Source organism: Staurois parvus, unplaced genomic scaffold, assembly GCF_062004578.1.
Source record: "Staurois parvus isolate SC_StPar_1 unplaced genomic scaffold, SC_StPar_1.0 ptg001730l, whole genome shotgun sequence".
NCBI lineage: Eukaryota > Metazoa > Chordata > Amphibia > Anura > Ranidae > Staurois > Staurois parvus.
Genome location: NW_028319526.1, coordinates 113,235 through 135,699, shown reverse-complemented (window position 1 = coordinate 135,699; position 22,465 = coordinate 113,235). Strand labels below are relative to the sequence as shown.

The 22,465-nt window shown below is 45.9% G+C and overlaps 2 protein-coding genes across 2 annotated transcripts in view; one reads left to right on the top strand and one right to left on the bottom strand.

The window, feature by feature from the left end:
* LOC149434589 (espin-like) overlaps nt 1-11,265 on the top strand; it is a gene marked incomplete at its 5' end in the record, with an annotated part of 79,138 nt that extends 67,873 nt beyond the window's left edge. Inside the window, one exon of the mRNA XM_089663610.1 lies at nt 499-11,265. Within this exon, the coding sequence (XP_089519736.1) occupies nt 499-646 (148 nt within the window). The remainder of the gene's footprint in view (nt 1-498) is intronic.
* Nucleotides 11,266-18,330: 7,065 nt separating this feature from the next.
* LOC149434588 (tumor necrosis factor receptor superfamily member 25-like) overlaps nt 18,331-22,465 on the bottom strand; it is an 80,744-nt gene continuing 76,609 nt past the window's right edge. The window contains exons 9-10 of the mRNA XM_089663609.1: nt 22,296-22,404; nt 18,331-19,757 (exon numbers count right to left, since the gene is read on the bottom strand). Coding sequence (XP_089519735.1) covers nt 19,471-19,757; nt 22,296-22,404 — 396 coding nt within the window. The 3' untranslated portion in view covers nt 18,331-19,470. The remainder of the gene's footprint in view (nt 19,758-22,295; nt 22,405-22,465) is intronic.

The window sequence follows — 22,465 nt, the reverse complement described above, 5'->3', positions numbered from 1 at the left end:
CAGCTACAAAAAATGTAGCTGCTGACTTTTTAAAAACAGCCACTTACCTGTCCCTTGGTCCCTTGGTGTGTCCCCCGCCAGCCCATTTCACCGGCCGTCCTGTATTGCAGGAGGCCGGCATCTTCGGTGTGGGCACCCGACTGTGACAGCTTGCGGCTTCACAGCCGGGTACCCACTGCGCATGCGCGAGCAGCGCTGCGCTTCATGAATGGTCCTATAGTCTTCTGGGACCTGTCACATGTCCCAATAGACTACAGGGAGGGAGGGCACCTTCTGTTTGCGATCGGACCGGAAGTGGGAGCCGGTACCTGTCAAATTCAGGTACCTGCTCCCCAAAGGTGCAAATCCTTAATGGGGAGCGGGGGAGCAGTCCTTAAAGCGGAACTTCCCCTTTTGGGTGGAGCTCTGCTTTAAGTGAATTCCCAGTCATGTTTTTTAGCCTTTACTTGTAGCCATCACAATTTTAACAACGTCTTTCTTTATTTTTTTGTGTTTCAGGAAAGAACAAGAAAAGTTAAAGAGAGAAGAGGCGGATCGAGAGAAAGAGCAGTCCGAAAAGCTGAAGATATTGGGTTACGATGAGAGCAAATTAGCACCATGGCAAAGGCAAATTATCCTGAAGAAAGGGGACATAGCGAAACATTAGACATAAGCAATTCCTGCCCTTCACCTCCTTATATTCCAGTTTAGATATTGTCAGCTGTTCAATAAGCGCGGCTCGCCGTAACATTTCACCGTAACGCGGCCCACTGAGGACACCATAGGTCTGTATTTGGGCTACAAGGTACCATGATTACTCCAGATGTTACTAAGCCTTTGAAGAGTGTTTGGTATTTCACCAGCTTGGGGGGATCTATAATCATTTGAGTATTTATAACTGTTTACATGCCTTCCAAATGTAGCCTCTTTTATTATTTATTAGCTTTTGCCCGCCCCCCCGATTCCACGTGTGTTCTTGAAAGGCCACGTGGACAGGGACATTGACAACTCTTGGTCACTGTTTGCAATCAGGAGCTGATGGGACAAACTTCCGATCATGTGATCACTATGACAGCCAGTTATAGTGATCACATGATCAGGAGGCCTCCTTCGCCTCATGTAGAGGGTTAAGGAAAATCTGAACTTTTGTTTTTTTTATAATAATGCCTTTCACCAATGAAGACCTCTCTGTCTCCTTGAGGAGCACTTCATTCATCTGGAAAGGTTTGAAAACATTCCCCCCCCCCCCACCATTTTCATTCTTTCCAGTTATAATTTGTTCCTGTGAAGCCCCCACCCCATTTCTGTGGGCCTCACCCTCTTTTGCTCTTGTGATTTTCTTCCGAACGTGAGACCTGAAAAATGAAGTAGCGCATCTCACGTCTGGACCCAGATTTTTTCTATAATTACGCCTTTCACCGAAGAAGACCTCTCTATCTCCTTGAGGAGCACTTCATTCATCCGGAAAAGTTTGAAAACATTCACCCCCCCCCCCCATTGTCATTCTTTCCAATTATAATTTGTTCCTGTGAAGCCCCCACCCCATTTCTGCGGGCCTCACCCTCTTTTGCTCTTTTTTTTCTTCCAAACGTAAGACCTGAAAAATGAAGTAGCGCATCTCACTTTTGGACCCAGATTTTTTTCTATAATAACGCCTTTCACCGAAGAAGACCTCTCTGTCTCCTTGAGGAGCACCTCATTCATCTGGAAAAGTTTGAAAACATCCCCCCCCCCTACCATTTTCATTCTTTCTGGTTATAATTTGTTCTTGTGAGGCCCCCACCCCATTTCTGTGGGCCTCACCCTCTTTTGCTCTTGTGATTTTCTTCCGAACGTGAGACCTGAAAAATGAAGTAGCGCATCTCACGTCTGGACCCAGATTTTTTCTATAATTACGCCTTTCACCGAAGAAGACCTCTCTATCTCCTTGAGGAGCACTTCATTCATCCGGAAAAGTTTGAAAACATTCACCCCCCCCCCCCATTGTCATTCTTTCCAATTATAATTTGTTCCTGTGAAGCCCCCACCCCATTTCTGTGGGCCTCACCCTCTTTTGCTCTTTTTTTTCTTCCAAACGTAAGACCTGAAAAATGAAGTAGCGCATTTCACTTTTGGACCCAGATTTTTTTCTATAATAACGCCTTTCACCGAAGAAGACCTCTCTGTCTCCTTGAGGAGCACCTCATTCATCCGGAAAAGTTTGAAAACATCCCCCCCCCCCCTACCATTTTCATTCTTTCTGGTTATAATTTGTTCTTGTGAGGCCCCCACCCCATTTCTGTGGGCCTCACCCTCTTTTGCTCCTGTGATTTTCTTCCAAACGTGAGACCTGAAAAATGAAGTAGCGCATCTCACTTCTGGACCCAGATTTTTCTATAGTAACGCCTTTCACTGAACAAGACCTCTGTCTCCTTGAGGAGCACCTCAATCATCCGGAAACGTTTGAAAACATTCCCCCCCCCCCACCATTTTCATTCTTTCCAGTTATAATTTGTTCCTGTGAGGCCCCCACCCCATTTCTGTGGGCCTCACCCTCTTTTGCTCTTGTGATTTTCTTCCAAACGTGAGACCTGAAAAATTAAGTAGCACATCTCACTTCTGGACCCAGATTGGAAGCTTTGAATTTATATTTGGCATTACTATAGTTACATAGTTAGTCTGGCTGAAAAAAGACAAAAGTCCATCCAGTTCAACACTAAAAAAAATTATAATCCTCCACCCACAATTGATCCAGAGGAAGGCAAAAAAAACCCAGCAAAGCACGATACAATTTGCTCCTGCAGGGGAAAAAAATCCTTCCTGATCCCCCGAGAGGCAATCGGATATTCCCTGGATCAACTTTCCCTATAAATGTTATATCCAGTTATATTCTGTGTATCCAAGAAAGGATCCAGGACTTTTTTGAAGCAATCTACTAAAAGAGAACTTTTAACGCTCCATCATCTTGCATTTAGGTCTAGTGGGCCTTCAAGTTTCAGAAGTTAATTTCCAAGCTTTTGTGTTTATTATTGCTTCCATGTCATCCTTGTGAACTTGTTAAAACCGATACATAATATACACCCAACGCACATTTCCTGGCCAGGAATTGTAGGGGAAAAAATTTTGTCGGCATCTGTTCAATAAAATCTTTACAAATTAAAATAGAATAAATAAAAATTGAGAATAAATAGAATAAAATAAAATAAAAATGAGCAAAAAAGACAGTTACTGTTAGTAGAATCTGAGACATTTTATGATTTTCCCCAATATGGCCAATTATGAGGGGGGGGTGCACAAAAGCAGAGAGAGGTCACTGCTAACACTAGAGAACCCTTTACCCTCCCCTAGTAACAAGTACAGTCTCTTTAGACCAGGGGTGGGCATCTGTGGCCCTCCAGCTGTTGTGGAACTACATGTCCCATGAGGCATTGCAAGACTGACAGTTACAAGCATGACTCCTAGAGGCAGAGGCATGATGGGACTTGTAGTTCTCCAACAGATAAAGGGCCGCAGTTGCCCACACCTGCTCTAGTCCAACCTTTCTAAACTATGGTTTCTCCAGTGGTTGTTAGAGGTTCCTTGAGCTGTGGCCGACTGACCTCCCATCTGGTGGTGCCTGCATAGTTCCAGAGCCAACACCATTTGAATGAGCCAAGGCATCTGCCAGTGTTTCTGTTATCAACCTGTAAGCATGGCAGTTTGACCACCACTGTAAGGGGACAGTCTTTCCAGTGACCACTAATGTAAGGAACATTCTTCCCACTGACTGTCAATGTAAGGAGCGTTGTTCCCACTGACCACCAATGTAAGGAGCGTTGTTCCCACTGACCACCAATGTAAGGGACATTCTTCCCACTGATCACCAATGTAAGGGGCTTTCTTCCCACTGACCATCAATGTAAGAGACATTCTTCCCACTGACCCCTAATGTAAGGGACATTCTTCCCACTGACCCCCAATGTAAGGGGCTTTCTTCCCACTGACCACCAATGTAAGGGACATTCTTCCCACTGACCACCAATGTAAGGAACATTCTTCCCACTGACCACCAATGTAAGGGGAATTCTTCCCACTGACCACCAATGTATGGGACATTTTTTCAACTGACCACCAATGTAAGGGACATTCTTCCCACTGACCATCAATGTAAAGAGCATTCTTCTCACTGACCATCAATGTAAAGAGCATTCTTCCCACTGACCACCAATGTAAGGGGCATTCTTCCCAGTGACCACCAATGTAAGGAGCATTTTTCCCACTGCCCACTAATGTAAAGGACCTTCTTCTCACTGACTACCAATGTAAAGAGCGTTGTTCCTACTGACTACCAATGTAAGGAGCATTCTTCGCACTGACCACCAATGTAAGGGACATTCTTTGCACTGACCACCAATGTAAGGAAAATTCTTCCCAATGACCACCAATGTAAGGAGCATTCTTCGCACTGACCACCAATGTAAGGGACATTCTTTGCACTGACCACCAATGTAAGGGACATTCTTCCCAATGACCACCAATGTAAGGAGCATTCTTCGCACTGACCACCAATGTAAGGGACATTCTTTGCACTGACCACCAATGTAAGGGACATTCTTTCCACTGGCCACCAATGTAAGGGACATTCTTTCCACTGACCACCAATGAAAGGGACATTCTTTCCACTGACCAATGTAAGGGACATTTTTTCCACCGACCACCAATGAAAGGAGCACTCTTCTCACTGACTACCAAGTTAAGGGGCATTGTTCTCACTGACCACCAATGTAATTTTTAGGTCCTTACTAAAACCAAATGAAGTGGGAGTTAATGGGAAAAATGTCTCTTACATTGGTGGTCAGTGGAAAGAATGTCTCTTACATTGGTGGTCAGTAGGAAGAAAGTAACCCTTATAGGGATGGTCAGAATGCCCTTTAAAGACAGTTACAATGTCTATTGGTGTCATTGCCCTTGGAACTGGGCACTTTCCCATTTGGGGTCAATCAGCCATAGCTGAACTGAATTCCAGGCACTGACATTTTACACAGTTACATTGGTCCAGCTTTGTTGAGGAAATGCAAACCAATCTCTCAACGGTGCCATTGCCAAGCAAGCGGCCTCCTCTATTTGTAATGCGGCAGGGCAAACACTCACACTGGAACCGGGAGCTAGTAGAGATCACTGGAGTAGCAGGATAGTAGTGGTGTCTACTTCAGTGATTTCCAGCTTCCATCAACATCATTGTCAACGTTGGTCCAAGGTGAGCCAATGTAGAAATATCTATCCCTGGAATTCAGCTTTGAGGAACCCCTGAGGAACCTTTGGAGGAACGCTAGTCTTCCATGGAGAATGGCTGTCCTAGGCACATCAGACTCTATTGCAGTGGACAGTCCACTGAGCTCTCTTCTTTTGGTAAGTGAACGTCCATAAGTTCTACAGCACTGTACCTGGCAGTGTTCTACTGCCTTGTGTCACAGAGATATTATCAGCTACAGGCGGAAAGCCAAAACACATTGTGCCGCTGCTACGTGTGCTTATCATGAGAGCTTTTTCATCTTTTATCTTGTTGAGCGCAGGCAGTAACGCGGTACGAGCTTCCTGTGTGCTGGTTTCCTTACCTTCACCGCAGGCTGATTTATTGCTGCTTTGCACGATGGCAAAACTGGCTTCTGAAAATGGACAGGATCACTTATACTCAGCATGCAGTAGCCGAGAGTTGGGTGGAATGGGATGGACATGGCTATCTCTTCTGGCTGTGGGTGAGCTGTCACGTGTTGTCCCATCTATTGGCTTGCCAAGATACTTCCACCTTCCTAAAAAAAAAATGTCTGTTTGCTACAATAGTGCCAGATTAGTCTTTTTAGCTATTGACTTTGCTCTTAAGGTTGGAACCCAGCTATGTGGTCCTGGCTGGTGACCATCACACTTACGGGAATGATCCAGCGGTCACCCAAGAAAGGGTGTCTCTCTCTGGGGCTTATCTTGGAGCAAACAGTTGTAATCAAATAAGCTTTCTTTTCCCACGGGCTATTAGCCACGCATTGAATGTTAGGGTGTGTTAGAGCGCTGCCCATCCATTTCTGTACATAGGACGAGGAAAGCTTAGGGTGATAAGATTCTGAAGCTGGCCTCCAGCCTTCCCTTCAGTCTTCCCACAGTAGAAGCTGCAGCTGGCTGGAGGATGTCCAGCATCATCTAGCTCAGCCTTTCTCCCCCGTTTTAGAATGAATGAACATTTTTCTTAGTTTTTAGTAGGGTTCCCATAATGTTATTTTATCTATAGCTCGTGGTACGTTAGCCACACCATATTGGTGGTCGATGAGAGAAGATCTTCCTTGCACTGGTGGTCTGTGAGAACAATGCCCATTTCAATGGTGGTCAGTGTAGGGATCCCATCCCGACAGTGGAATTAATTCCCTTTTTCATTGGTGGTCAGTGGGAAAAATCTTCTCAGTACGGAGAGTGAACATGAATACTGGTTTCAATGGTTATTGACTTGAGAAAAGAGAGGAGAGACTCCACTGGTCCCATTTAGGTGAGTCTTTGGTGTTGGTGCCACAACTATGGGGGCACCATTGGGCAAGAGATTTATTTATTACTGCTTAAGGGACCCCTAGAAACCTCTGGAGGAACCCTGGCTGAAAAAGGCTGATCTAGCCCTTTCCTCCCCCAACTTGTCTCCACTGGTCTCATTTTGATGGTTCTGCTGATTGGCCCAGTTATGGGGGCACCATCAGGCAAGAGATTTATCTATTAGTGCTTAAGCAAACCCTAGTGACCTCTGAAGGAACCCTGGTTAAGAAAGGCTGACCTAGCACTTTCCTCCCTTAGCCTGACTTCACTGGTCTAGTTTTGGTGGTTCTGCTGAGTGGTGTTGGTGCCACAACTATTGGTGCACCATCAGGCAAGGGATTTATCCATAACTTCTGAAGGAACCCCTAGCAACCTCTGGAGGAACCCTGGAAGAGAAAGGCTGACCTAGCACTTTCCTCCCATAGTCTGACTCCACTGGTCTCATTTTGGTGGTTTTGCTGAATGGTGTTGGTGCTTCAACTATGGGAGCACCATCAGGCAAGGGATTTATCCATTACTGCTCAAGGAACTCCTAGCAACTTCTGGAGCAACCCTGGTTGAGAAACAATGATCTAGCTATTCCTTTCCTCCCCCAGCCGACTCCACTGGTCTCATTTAGGTGGTTTTGCTGAATGGTGTTGGTGCTTCAACTATGGGAGCACCATCAGGCAAGGGATTTATCCATTACTGCTTAAGGAACCCCTAGCGACCTCTGAAGGAACCCTGGATGAAAAAGGCTGATCTAGCACTTTCCTCCCCTAGTCTGACTCCACTGGTCTCATTTTGGTGGTTCTGCTGAGTGGTGCTGGTGCCACAACTATTGGGGCACCATCAGTCAAGAGATTTATCCATGACTGCATGAGGAATCTCTAGCAATCTCTGGAGGAACCCTGATTGGAAAGGAAGATCTAGTCATTTCCTCCCCAGCCTGACTGTCGCTGGTCCTCACCTGATTTATTGGGTTTCCATTCTTTCAATCATGGAGGCTTAGCATCACATATGGAAGTTACCTCAGGTGGTCTGCTTGCATATGCAGCCTCCTAAAAATGCCCATTCCTCTAGGCTGACATCCACCCATCAGGACATTTTACATTCCTCCTCCCAAGAGCCAACCCACTGCTTGCATGAGGGAAGGGTTAAAACCCATCAATTTTTTTTTGCTGTCTGTGTCTCATTAGGAAGATTTTCCTTCACCTTCTGTCCTACATACAACAGGAAGAGAGAGGAAATCTCTACAAATGAGGGAAATCAGGCTCTTAGACTTGGCATACTTCAAGCTATAGAGGAAGCTGTGTTTGCCCCAAAGTTGCACCTGATAAAGGACTACTAACAAGCGGTGGAAACTTACTTCAACCACCGCTAGTGGTCAGTTGCATATTGATACCACCAAAAATTGCTTCCTCAGTCAAGTCTCCAAGTTGTTCTGTGAAATGATATGAACAAGCGGTGGAAACTTACTTCAACCACCACTAGTGGTCAGTTGCATATTGATACCACCAAAAATTGCTTCCGTGAGTCAAGTCTAAAATTCGTTCAGTGAAATGATATGAACAAGCGGTGGAAACTTACTTCAACCACCACTAGTGGTCAGTTGCATATTGATAGCACCAAAAATTGCTTCATGAGTCAAGTCTCCAAGTTGTTCAGTGAAATGATATCAAAAAGTGGTGGAAACTTACTTCAACCACCGCTAGTGGTCAGTTGCATATTGATACCACCAAATATTGCTTCCTGAGTCAATTCTCCAAGTCGTTCTGTGAAATGATAGGTCAGTATAGAGATAGACAATCTCGGCAGTGCCTTTCGCCTGTCAGTGACTGTTAAGTTGTCCTGTAGAAGAGATCCAGCGACCATCAAGGTCTCTATGTGACCATCGTGTTCTGCTCTGAGGACACTTTCCTTCCCGTCATAGCAAAGTTGTCAACTTAAAGTGGAGCTTCCACCCAAAGTCCTCAACAAGAGATTTCTCCTCACTTCCTATCTCAGTCCCCGCGGTCATCAGGCGACATAACTTCCTATCGCTGATAGTTGCTGCTAAGAGAGAAGGTGGTCATTTGGGCTTCACCTCCATCAGTTGTGTTGCCTTGCTGCATCAGCGTTCTGCAGTTCCATTCGTTTTCAGTGGCACCCCAATATACCATGGTGACACAGAGGCATTATGGGGTGCCACATCAGAAAAATGGTGCTTGCCCATTAGCAACCAATTTAGAAAAATTGGTCTAGCAGGGGTAGGCAACCTGCGGCTCTCTAGCTGTTGTGGAACTACATTTCCCATGAGGCATTGCAACATTACAAAACTGACAGGTACAGCTATGACTTGCAGAGGCATGATGGGACTTGTAGTCCTGCGGCTCTCAGGTTGCCTACCCCTGGTCTGGGATAACACAGCGCAGGTTAGTGCGACCCAGTGTGGGCCCTTAAAGTCCATCTCCACTGGCGCAGCCAAAACTGAGAGAACTCTTCCGTTACATTTGTTACGTGTTCTCATTCACGAAGCGTAACTTCAGACAAAAACATTTAAAAATTGCTGCACTTTTCTAAAAACTCCAAAATCGAGTCTTTCCTCTGCTATGCAGAGGGGGCTGGGGGTTAATTTATACAACAAATAACCCTTGCCTGTACTGCGCTGGCAGATCTCATTATCAGTTGTGAGCTAGATTTGAACACTGTCTGTGCTGGCAGATCTCATTTTCAGTTGTAAAGTAGATTTGAACACTATGTTGGCAGATCTCATTATCAGTTGTAAGCTAGATTTGACCACTGTCTGTGCTGGCAGATCTCTTTATCAGTTGTAAACTAGATTTGAACACTGTGCTGGCAGATCTCATTATCAGTTTCAAACTAGCTTTGACCACTGTCTGTGCTGGCAGATCTCTTTATAGGTTGTAAACTAGATTTGAACAGTGTTGGCAGATCTCATTATCAGTTGTAAGCTAGATTTGACCACTGTCTGTGCTGGAAGATCTCTTTATCAGTTGTAAACTAGATCTGACCACTGTGCTGGCAGATCTCTTTATCAGTTGCAACTAGAATTGAACACTGTGCTGGCAGGTCTCATTATCAGAGGTAAACTAGATCTGACCACTGTGCTGGCAGATCTCATTATCAGATGCAAACTAGATTTGACCACTGTCTGTGCTGGCAGATCTCTTTATAGGTCCTAAACTAGATTTGAACACTGTGCCGGCAGATCTCATTATCAGTTGCAACTCGATTTGATCACTGTCTGTGCTGGCAGATCTCATTTTCAGTTGTAAACTAGATTTGAACACTGTCTGTGCTGGCAGATCTCATTATCATTTTTAACTAGATTTGAACACTGTGCTGGCAGATCTCATTATCAGTTGAAATTTGACCACTGTCTGTGCTAGCTGATCTCATTATCAGTTGCAACTAGAATTGAACACTATCTGTGCTGGCAGATCTCTTTATAGGTTGTAAACTAGATTTGAACACTGTGCTAGCAGATCTCATTATCAATTGCAACTAGAATTGAACACTGTCTGTGCTAGCAGATCTCTTTATAGGTTGTAAACTAGATTTGAACACTGTACTGGCAGATCTCATAATCAGTTGCAACTAGATTTGAATACGGTCTGCGCTGACAGAACTAAATATCAGTTGAAAACTACCCCCCAACCCCCCCCCCCCCAAAAAAAAAAAACAGACAGACTCAATGGACCACTCAATCTTTTTCTGCCGTCACTTTTCTATGTTTCTAACTAGATTTAAACACTGCCAGTGCTGGCATATGTCATTATCAGTTGTAAACTAGATTTGACCACTGTCTGTGCTGGCATATCTCTTTATCAGTTGTAAACTAGATTTGCCCACTATATGTGTGGGCAGATCTCATTATCAATTGTAAACTAGATTTGAACACTCTGCCCTGATTAACCCAGTCTTTACTGTGCTGGTAGATCTCATAATTGGTTGTAAACTAGATTTGAACAGGGTCTGTCCTAACAAAGGGTTAAAGATGCGGAAGCTGGGCTTCTTCGCTGTATAGTAATAAGGGGAAACTCAGCGTACCCCTCTTTGGTGACAGATTGAGTTTCCTTTCATTTCAAATAGTTCAGAAAAGCTTGTAGTTTGCCTAAAACCTGCTCAAAAGAACTAGAAAGGTAAAAAAATGTTAAAAAAAAAAATTACGATTTGTGAATAGGAACATACAACAAAGTATTTTTCTTAAATTTGGCTGCAAAAGTGCAAATACACGTAAAAAAATAAAAATATAAATATGCTACCTGATAAATGCAAACAATGCTCCAACTTGTTGCCTCCCTGAAAAAAAAAATAATTTGGATCACCTTTACAAACTGCGTTTAATTTGAGGTCTAAGGAATATGTAGGAATTTTCTGTATATAAAGACAGCATACATCAATGTTTAATGAATGTTAGGTATTAGACTGTATCAGATGTGCTGGGTGTATGATCTCTTTTTTTTTTTTTTTTTTTTTTTTAAAGGTGTATTTTAAATTTGAGATATGGAGAAAAAAAAATTATATATATATATATATATAAATATATATATATAAAGATATTTGCTTTATAAATTATATATATAATACACACAGATGCCATACTTGTCATTGCCATGTTAGCAAATATTTTCTATACATTGTCATATTTTTCCTGCATCCTCCTAGCACAGTTTGGCATAAATATACATAAATATATATATATATAATATAAAACAGATCTATATTGTTTAAAAAGCTACAGAAATAAATCTATATAGTATGTTTTCAAATGTATGATGTCACGTGTGTGCCTTACTTTGAAGTCTATTCTTTTTGTTTTTTTTGGATTTACATTTTATTACCCCTGTAAAGCAGTATTTTTCTCTGTCGGGTGGAGGTTAGGTTCAATGACTCAGTTTTTGCTCTGGGGGATCCTCATAGGAGGGGCTCCTACGCTACGGTTATCGCATGATCATGTTCTTCATATACTCCTGTGGAGACTCCAATAGAGGATGATGAACACAGTATTAATTCTTTGCACATCATTGGATTGTCCATGTTATATAGAATGGGGATTTACCTATAGCAAGTGTTTCCAAACTTTTCAGTATGGGGGCCTCATTGTAAATTTTACTAATGTTTGCGGCCTGTAAAAAATTCTCACAATGGGGCCCCTATTTGATCCCCTTTTACATCAGGGTCCACGTCCAGTGCCATCTTACTGCATGGGCACCCCTGGGTGCTGCCCTGGGGCACCGGGGGCATGGGGGTCCCATGATAATCTTGCATTAAATCAGGCTTGCCATTGGTCCCGGATTTACCGGGACAGTCATGCTTTTTACTAAGCTGTCCCGGAATGGCCGCGTCCCAGGCAGCGTCCCGGAACCTGTACTTTACACCTCCTAATCCCAGTATTGTGCCCTTATGATCCCCCCCATACTGTGCCCTTTGTGTTGATTAGTCTTTGATTTATGGCATGTTTTCTTATTGTTTAAAATTGATTTTATTGAACGTACTAATAAATATTTGTTTAATTCTATCAACTATTTATACTTTAATTCTAGAGAGTAGGGTAGGCTGGTAGGGAACTGAGAAACCGAGGACAAATCTTTACACAAAAACCCTCTTCGTGGAGAGCTAGCCAGCATCTCCTGTTGTACCACCCTAGACCCTAGATATTCCTCTATCCGGCTGCCTGGAGGAATCCCAGAGCAGGAGATCCAGTACCTGGCACCTGAGAGATAAGACAGTCCCGGGTAGTTGCTAATCTGGTTTCCCATCAGAGTGATCCTTCCCCTATTTGGCCCAGGGGGTGCAGGTCTACTCACTTAGTCCTTCTCCTGTGTTGCTAATGGGTCGTTGGCTACTACCAGGCCTTTTATCTGGGCCGCTCCTTCCCTGCCTCACAGGTGGTGCTCTCTCAGGGGGCCGGTGAAGTCCTGAGCTTTCCTCCTTCCAAGGTCCTCTGCCTGTAGGTGAGCTTCTCTCTTCATGAAGAGCTAGCCAGCATCTCCTGCTGTACCACCCTAGACCCTAGATATTCCTCTATCCGGCTTCCTGGAGGAATCCCGGAGCAGGAGATCCAGTACCTGGCACCTGAGAGATAAGACAGTCCCGGGTAGTTGCTAATCTGGTTTCCCATCAGAGTGATCCTTCCCCTATTTGGCCCAGGGGGTGCAGGTCTACTCACTTAGTCCTTCTCCTGTGTTGCTAATGGGTCGTTGGCTACTACCAGGCCTTTTATCTGGGCCGCTCCTTCCCTGCTGCACAGGTGGTCCTCTCTCAGGGGGCCGGTGAAGTCCTGAGCTTTCCTCCTTCCAAGGTCCTCTGCCTGTAGGTGAGCTCCTCTCTTCATGGAGAGCTAGCAAGCATCTCCTGTTGTACCACCCTAGACCCTAGATATTCCTCTATCTGGCTGCCTGGAGGAATCCCTGAGCAAGAGATCCAGTGCCTGCACCTTAAGAAATAAGACAGTCGTGGGTAGTTGCTAATCTGGTTTCCCACCAGAGTGCTCCTTCCCCTATCTGGCCCAGGGGGTGCAGGTCAACTCACTTAGTCCTTCTCCTGTGTTACTGATGGGTCTGTGGCTACCACCAGGCCATTTATCTGGGCCACTCCTTCCATGCCTCACAGGTGGTGCTCTCTCAGGGGGCCGGTGAAGTCCTGAGCTTTCCTCCTTCCAAGGTCCTCTGCCTGTAGGTGAGCTCCTCTCTTCATGAAGAGCTAGCAAGCATCTCCTGTTGTACCACCCTAGACCCTAGATATTCTTCCATCCGGCTTCCTGGAGGAATCCCTGAGCAAGGGATTCAGTACCTGGCACTTTAAGAGATAAGACAGTCCCGGGTAGTTGCTAATCTGGTTTCCCACCAGAGTGCTCCTTCCCCTATCTGGCCCAGGGGGTGCAGGTCAACTCACTTAGTCCTTCTCCTGTGTTATTGATGGGTCTGTGGCTACCACCAGGCCATTTAGCTGGGCCGCTCCTTCCCTGCCTGACAGGTGGTGCTCTCTCAGGGGGCCGGTGAAGTCCTGAACTTTCCTCCATCAAAGGTCCTCTGCCTGTAGGTGAGCCCCTCTCCATCTGGGCCCCCTCACAGGCTCCTGCCTTCCAGCCTCACATCCTCATCAACTCTCCAACTCCTTTCCAACAACTCCCTGCTACTGAGCAGGCTGTTACTCTTAAAGGCTGTCCTGGCCCCTTGCCAAGCCTCCTGCTGGGTATTGGCCAGGATCCTCTAAGAGCACAGACCAGCCACTCTTCAGATCCGCCTGCTGCGTCTAGATCTTTTTTTAAAGTTCTGGAGCACATGGAAATTGCCGAGGGCTGGTCTGCAGAGCCCCTCAGCACTGACCACAATTTGACCCCTGCTAGTTATCACACCCAGGCTGATACTCAGCCCTAACTAACAATTGGAGTCTAGCTCCTCCTAGCTGACTAGGAGGGCATTACATATAGAAGGGTAAATCCTGTCCTGTATCAGAAGTTTCAGTTTGTGTTCAAATATGAGGCATACTGCATGGCACTGAACAGGTTAATGTATGACCTCTGTCTGTAGTGTGAGAACTGACACTTCCTGTGAAGAAACTACATATCCCACAATCCCTGGGTGTCTTTGTCTAGTAGTGGTGCAGGTGATAGATACACAGTAATTAAATCTGACACAGACATAAACAGACAGAGCAATTAACAGAGGGTTCACCATGCAGCCTTTCATCACATTAGCACTCCCATTGGTGGTGCAAATGGCGAGGCATGTGTGGACTTTGTATGACCCGGAGCGAGAATTTACCTGTCCTGTCCCTTTAGCAAATAGGGAAAGCAAAAACACGGAATAGAACTACACTAAGGTCCCGTTCGCATCTGACCATATCCTGATAAGAATAGCTACTTACCGGTGTGTGCTTGGCAGAGAAGCTGATGATCAGTCTGGGGTAGCAGATGATAGAAATCAGTCCAGGACACCCATGTTTTCTCATAGAGTTTTATTTGCATTTGACACATAAAAAGCACCAAAGCTACTATGATCAGCCTTCATATCAAATGAAATATATTCGGGTGATCCACCCGGCTCTGTACAATATAAATAAAATCTAATTTAGCTTTATAAAAGGTACACTTTACAACCAAAAGAGGTTCCACAGCGTGTGAAATGCCACTGCCCACTAGGAAGGGTCTATGATCCCTTGTGTAGAACAATGGAAACATGGAAGCCACCATTGCAGACCTCCAGCTGGCCTCTCTGGCTTCAATGCCAGTCAACTGTCATCCTCAGGAGATGAATTCTGTTATGGCCGCTCTATGTTACAGGATTACTTTAAAGCGGCCTTTCTCAACCAGGGTTCTATGGAATCCTAGGGTTTCTTCAGGGGTTCCGTGAACGTTGAGCAACTTCTGCTTCTCAGATGAGTAACCACTGTGCAGGAGCGTATTTACCGCTAGGCAAACAAGGCATTTGTCTTGGGTGTCGTTTTTCAGGGAGGCAACGCCGCCACCCAGAATAGGGGACATTGGTACTCCTGAGCGCTGGGCCTGGGTGGCAGAGCAGAGTGGGGAGCGCTGCCCCCCCAAAGAAGGGATGCCAGTTCTCCTGGGCACCGGGGCCGGGCGGCACAGCAGAGTGAGAGCTGTGGGCCGTTCTCATGAGACCTGTGGGAGAGGCCGTGAGACTCCAGGAAGGCAGTTGCTGTGATGGTTCGTGGGGGCCATGGTGTGCGGAGGGGGGGTGGGGGAATGGGGTGGACGTGTTGCCTAAGGCAGCACAAATTCTGAATACACTCCTGCCACTATGAACAATTTTGGCTATCTGTAAGGGGGAGAGTGTCAATGACCACAAATTAAGGAAGCATTGTTCTAGGACAGTGGTCTCCAAACTGCAGCTCGGGGGCCAAATGCGGCCCTTTACTTGCTTTTATCCAGTGCTTGGGGCAATATTTCATCCTATGACACCAACAATGGGGCATATATCCACCCACTGACACCAAGGAAGGGGCACAATTCTTCCCAATGACATCAACAATGAGGCATGATTCTTCCCACTCAATGACACCAACAACAGGGCACAATTCCACCCACTGACACCAAGGAAGGGGCACAATTCTTCCCAATGACACCAACAATGGGGCATGATTCTTCCCATCCAATGACACCAATGACAGGGCATAATTCCACTCACTGACACCAAAGATGGGGTCCCCCCTCCCTAAAGTCTGAAGGACAGTAAACTGGCCCTTTGTTTAGAAAGTTTGGAGACCCCTGCTGTAGGTACTGTGAACTTCTGATACAGTAATTATTTGCAGGGGTTCCCTGAGCCTGGAAAGTTATTTCAAGGCTTCCTCTGTGTTAAAAAGGTTGGGAAAGGCTGATGTAAAGTATGCTGTATGGCGGGAAAACTTAAAAACAAAACTCTACACCACTGCAATACATGGACATTTCCCAATATTTTGTCTCTATAAAAATGCAGCAAGTACTAAAGAATACTGGTTGATCCTGCCAGATATCCAGTGAGCTCCCAACCTTCTGTGGTGAGCCGACCATCTTACTTCTGTAGTACCAAAATCCAAAGCAGTGTTGTCAGCCTGCCCTAGTAATCCCCTGCTGGACTATGGAACTCATCCTTCATGTTATGGAGGTAACGAGAGGTGGAGGTGTTCTGTGGCCAAGCAGTGAGGAAGTGGACACGACTGACACCACTCCTCAGAATTCCGGAGATAGACGTTTACTGGATTTCATACCAACCAACACATATTCTCCTATAGCAGAATTTGTAGAAGAGGCTAAACATGGGGCAATGGGGATGTGTGTGTATATATATATATATATATATATATATATATATTTAAATTTTACCCAGACATACACTTTAAATCTACACAGGTCTCTGACCCCATGATCAAAAGTTGAAGGATTAACTGTTCTAGTAGCCCATAGTAACCAGATTCCTCTTCTGCTCCTCCATACCGCACGAGAACCATGGAAGGAGGAGGAACTGGTTTTTTTTATGGCTACATTGAATCCTTCCTTCAAATAATTTTTGTCATGAGATCTTCTAAAAGACAAAAAATATCAGAGAAACATTTTCCAATTGCCACCTTTTACAAAAGAAGCATTCACTTGTCTTCTACCATTAAGGCTTTGGTAGCGTTGTCAAAACAAGAACCACTTTCCATATGACGCTGGCCTGAGGAGCCACAAAACCGTACATTCAAGAAGGTAAAGTCTCGTATTAGTGATGTCATACACATAATGGGGCTTATCTGGTATAGCAGCCATCTCCTGACCAATCTACAGTACAAGGAAAGATGAGGGCTGTACCAAAGGTCATACAAAAGTAGCAATAACTTACATAGGTCCAGGGGCAGACTGATAACTCATGGGGCCCCCCCGGGCAATAGGGGATCATGGGGCCCCTGTGTCCTTGCCCAAACTAAAAAAAGCCTATGAAAAAGGTACCAGGGGATCTCATGGGGCCCCCTACTGACCTCATGCCCTCGGGCAGTGCCCGAGTTTCCAAATGGTCAGTCCACCCCTGCATAGGTCGTTCAAATTTCACCTTGGTAGAGTAACTCTTCCTCTATAGAAGGGTCTCCAAACTATGGCCCTCCAGCTGTTTAAGTACTACAATTCCCATCATGCCTCTGCCTCTGGGAGTGTCACAAGTTAGCCTGCAGTTCTTGTTTGTGTGTTCTTACCTCCTTGCTGCAGTGCTGTTCCTGATCCCTTTCACATGTGTGGTTTGTCTGTGCTCACCTATTTGTGTAGTCTGCTATCCTCTGAGTTTTATTTCCTTCCCTTCCATCACTTCCTGGCCCGCCTCCTTGTTTGCCTGCCTATATAAGACATGCTCAGTCTAGGCCACTTTGCCTGAGCAATGTCTTAGTTCTCTGAGCTCCTGTCTGTTACTACGCTTGTATCCTGTATCTGACTACCCGTGCACCGACCCCGGCTTCGTCCACTGACTGTGCTGATCTCCACTCGTCCTGACCTCGGCTTCCCTATCGGCTTCCCTGTTGTCTTCAGAATTACACTCGTAATTGGTCTCTGCATGCTCAGCTGGGCGTACCTCAGGGCCGTGACCTGGTTCCAGCTTGCTGCAAGTCCATCCCCACCATCACGGGCTCTGGTGAAGAAGCAGGCTGGGGCTTAGACTCTGCACCCTGGGGAACCCCAAGTTGGCGGTCTACAAGGGCTCATTACCACAGATTCGTGACAGGGAGTCTTGCCTGTGGCTGTCAGAGTCTTGCAAGGCCTCATGGGACCTGCAGTTCCTCAACACCTGGAGGGCCATAGTTTGGAGATTCTATAGCAGTGGTTTCCAAACTGTGGCCTAGGGGCCAGATGTGTCCCTTTGCTTACCTTTGTCTGGCCATTGGTGCACTTTTCCACCAACTGACACCAATGATGGGACGCTATTCACCCTACTGGCGCCATCAATGGGGTATTATTCTTCCCATTGATATCAACAATGTAGCACTATTCCTCCCATTGAAACCAATGATGGGGCATTTTTTACTCTCACTGGCAACAGTCCGGCCCCCCTAAAGCCTGAAGGACAGTAAACTGTCCCTTTGCTTAGAAAGTTTGGAGACCCCTGCTCTGTAGCAACTCTTATTCGTCTTCTTTAGTGCACGTAAGTAATGGATTCCAAGAACAAGCAATGTGCTTCTCATTGAACTCAATGACTTCATAACGAAGGAGGGTGCAGGTTGTCCAATACCCATGGAAGGCTACAGAGGTTTACGGAGATGATACCATTGACAGGAGTCACCAATGAGAATAAAATGCCCTTGTCAATGGTGTCATCTCAATAAACATTGTGTAGCCTTTTGTGGATGACAGACAGCCTTCACCCCTATTTCGTCAAGAACTCAGTGATGACACATCGGCCTGGAATCCATTATTTGCATACAATGAAAAGGCACAGTTATTAGAGAGCAGTGGTCTCCAAACTGCAGCCTGGGATCTGGATATGGCCCTTTGCTTGCCTTTATCTAGCCCTTGGGGCACTTTTCCTCCCACTTACACAAGACACTATTCCTCCATTTGTTACTTACAATGGGGCAAAATTCCTCCCACTTACACAAGACACTATTCCTCCCTCTGATACTTACAATGGGGCAAACCTCCTGCTACTGACATCAGCAATGGGGACCTACTTCTCTCATTGACACCAACGATGGAGCACTATTTCTCCCATTGACACCAATGATTGGTCACTATTTCTCCCACTGACACCAATGATGGGACACTATTTCTCCCACTAACACCAACAATTGACCATTATTTCACCCACTGACACCAATCAATGATGGGGTACTATTCCTCCCCCTCCTACCAAAGATTAATTATTTAGTCCCACTGACGCCAGGACAATTTCTACTCCCAATGGCCACAGGCTGTCCCCCCTACAGTCTGATGGACAGTAAACTGGCCCTTTGTTTAGAAAGGTTGGAGACCCCCTGCTATAGAGGAAGAGTTACTCTACCAATATGTGAAATTTGAACGACCTATGGAAGTTAAAAGAGTTATGCCCACTTTTGCACGACGTTTGGTACAACCCTTGTATTTTTGCTGTGAGGGTACTGTATTATGGACACCAGTGTTCTTACTAATTATTTTCTATTACAGTCACTTGAACTCTTTGACATTTGGGTTCATGAAGCCTCAGTTGTTAAAGCTACCAGGTGCCAGTCTATTACAAGGCTGTTGGAGCCGCCTTCTGCTCATCCCGTACTTTGGGGCAACACTGGGATAGTCCAGCCTCTGTCATTGCTATGTCTCTGTGGTCATTTATAGCATTTTACTCAATTATATTAACCCAAATGCCTCAATGTTACCATTGTGATGAGCCCAGCCACAAGAGTCATGTACCCATTGCGTTAAGAAAACAAAAATCCTTCAGTTTAACTTTTTGTATATTGGGCCAGTGAAGGCGGAACAGTCGGCAGTCCCCGTGTAGTGCTTAATTCTACTCTCCACTGGTCTTGAGGAACATCTCCCTAGCATTAAGAATACCGTCCTATCTTCGATTTGAGTTCTTCCGAACAGCCTGATAGGTGCATGTGGTCCAGAGCCTGATAAACGGACTCCACAGAGGCCGTTTTTAACTGACACCATCTCCGTAGCATCTCGTACTGCTGGTCTCGAAAGCTGCCGACCTCCATTTCAACCCTCTCGATCTCATTGTCTGGAAGCTCCAGGTTCCTCATCAGCTCTTTCCACCGTTTCACCGGAACGCAGTCGATAATGTCATACAAGGCACAACCTTTCTGGAGGACCGACGGAACCTGACCTGCCCGGGATACAAAGTATCACTGTGTCAGTGTTTATCTGCTTTGGTACAGTCACTGTTTATACCTCTGAATGTTTCATGAGGTCATTCAGTTGGGTTCTATTGTGGCAACAAGTTCAGCAGACGAAGATGAAAAAAATAGACATCCATAATTGATGCGTTACAGGGGATGATGGAGTGGTTTTGTCCTTAACGAGATAGGCATTACAGATTAGTCATTTTGTCTATTATTTATCAAAATAAAAAAAAAAAGAGGGAAACCAAGCTTTAAAGGCGGATTTAGCACAACTACTCTTAGAACTCAGATATTGCATTTAAAATGAACAAACACATTGACGCTTTTAAAAAAAAGAACAGCCCTTCCCCCTTGAAGTGTATGCTAAAGGATTTAGGAATGGGGGAATATACGAGGGATGTACTGAAAGGAATGCAATATTGGGCGCAATTTTTTTATTGACTTGCAGGGTTGTTCAGATTTCACATGTTGGTAGAGCAGGCCAATTCCGGGCCCTCCCTTGTAAAGGGGGCAAGGGGGCATTCTTTCCACTAGCCACCAATGGAAGGGGCATTTTTTTCCAAATGACCCCTAGTGAACTGATTTTAGCAAGGGTTCCCTGGGAAACATTTTCAAGGGTTCTTCTCAGGGGCGTATCTACCACAAGGCAAACAAGGCGTTTGCCTAGGGCAGCAATTTTTAGGGTGGCGGCACTGCCCCCAGAAGAAGGGACCTTTTGAGCAGCGGCGGATAGCAGGAAGATCGATGTGGTGGGGCGTGGTGGGGCGTGAGGGAGAGCAGTTGCAGAGCGATGGTCGTGTACCTCTCCCTCCAGCAGCTGAGGAGCCAGGACCAGGGAACAGCCTGGACAGGGAGAGGAGAGGTGGAGATGAAAGAGCCTGGAGGAGGTGAGCTGTGTTGTGTTGTCTTGTTGAAGGAAGAGAGAGAGAAAGGGAAGAGAGAGAGATGTGGAGAAAAAGAGAGGGGGGGGGAGAGAGAGGGAAGAGTGCGGAAAGAAAGAAAGAGGGAAAAGAGAGAGAGGGAAAGACAGAGAAAGAGAGAGAGCGAAAGAGAGAGGGAGGAGAGAGAGAGCAAAGAGAGAGAGAGGGAGGAGAGAGAGGGGGGGGAGAGAGAGGGGGAAGGGGGATAGAGAGAGGGAAGGGGGTAGGGAGAGGGAAGAGAGAGAGCGGGAATAAAGAAAGATAGAGAGGGAAGAGAGAGAGGGGAGGAGAGAGAGGGAAGAGGGGGAGGGGGGGAGGGGGAGAAAGAGATAGAGGGGGAGAGAGAGAGGGAAGAGGGGGAGGGGGAGAAAGAGATAGAGGGGGAGAGAGAGAGGGAAGAGAGAGGGGAGAAGGGAGAGAGAGAGAGGGAGAAAGAGGGGGAAAGAGAGATGGAGAGAGAGAGAGGGAGGAGAGAGAGAGAGGGAGGGAAGGAAAGATAGGGGGAAGGGGGATAGAGAGAGGGAGGGAGAGGGAAGAGAGAGAGAGAGCGGGAAGAATGAAAGATAGAGAGGGGAGAGGGAGAGGGAAGAGGGAGAGGGAAGAGAGAGCGAGAGGGAGGGAGAGAGAGAGGGGGTAAGGAAGAGAGGGGGGAAGAGAAATGGAGATGGAGAGAGAGGGAAGGAGGGAGGGAGAGGGAAGAGAGAGAGCGGGAAGAAAGAAAGAGAGAGAGTGTGTATATATATATATATACACACACACACACACAGTATATATAACACAATTTTTTTTAATTTTTTATAAAAGTTTAAAAACTTTCAAAATAAACAATTACCAAGAACCATTGTTAGAGTGTGCATCCGGCTGAATTTACATGACCGAACAGCAGCGCCGACCGATACGAATCCATAGATTCATGAAAGCATTTGGAAATGCTGCCTGCTCACCCTTTGTGCAACCATCTGCAGCTGTTAAATTTGTATTCTGTACAAACCAATGGCTGGCACCGTTTCTGCTTGCATGTAAGTGCTCATCTGAACAGTTACATGCGAACAGAGTCTTTAACGGACCCTGGAGGCAGACAATTTGCATCCAGGATCAGTGTTTCTGGCTGCAGCTAATTGGCCAGTTTGTATGTGGCCACACCATATAGGAGGGTATTTACTAAAACTGGAGGGTGCAAAATCTGGTGCAGTTCTGCATAGAAACCAATCAGCTTCTGGGTTTTATTGCCAAAGCTTCATTGAACAAGCTAGAGCTAGAAGCTGATTGGCTCCCACGGACAGCTGCACCAGATTCTGAGTTCTCCAGTTTTAGTAAATCTCCCCCATAGTGTTGCTGTGTCTTCTGAACCCAGCAAACTATCTGCAGATATGCACCCGTGTGAATGTAGTCTTACTAGCAGGGGCGGACTGACCATTTGGAAACTCGGGCACTGCCCGAGGGCCCGGGGTCAGTAGGGGGCCCCATGAGATGCCCCTGGTACCTTTTTCATAGGCTTTTTTGAGTTTGGGCAAGGACACAGGGGCCCCATGATCCCTTATTGCCCGGGGGACCCATGAGTTGTCAGTCCGCCCCTGCTTACTACTACTCTGATTTTATTACCTTGAGAATTGCTAGCAGAACACAGCTCCGAATCAGGGGTTTCCTCAAAGGTCAGCAAAACACTTTCCTCTGGACGTGTCTTTGGTGAAATAGATGTCTCCCCTTGACCCTGGAAGCAAGAAAAAACACAAGAATACACCTTTTTCTTTATAAATGCTATGATCCACATG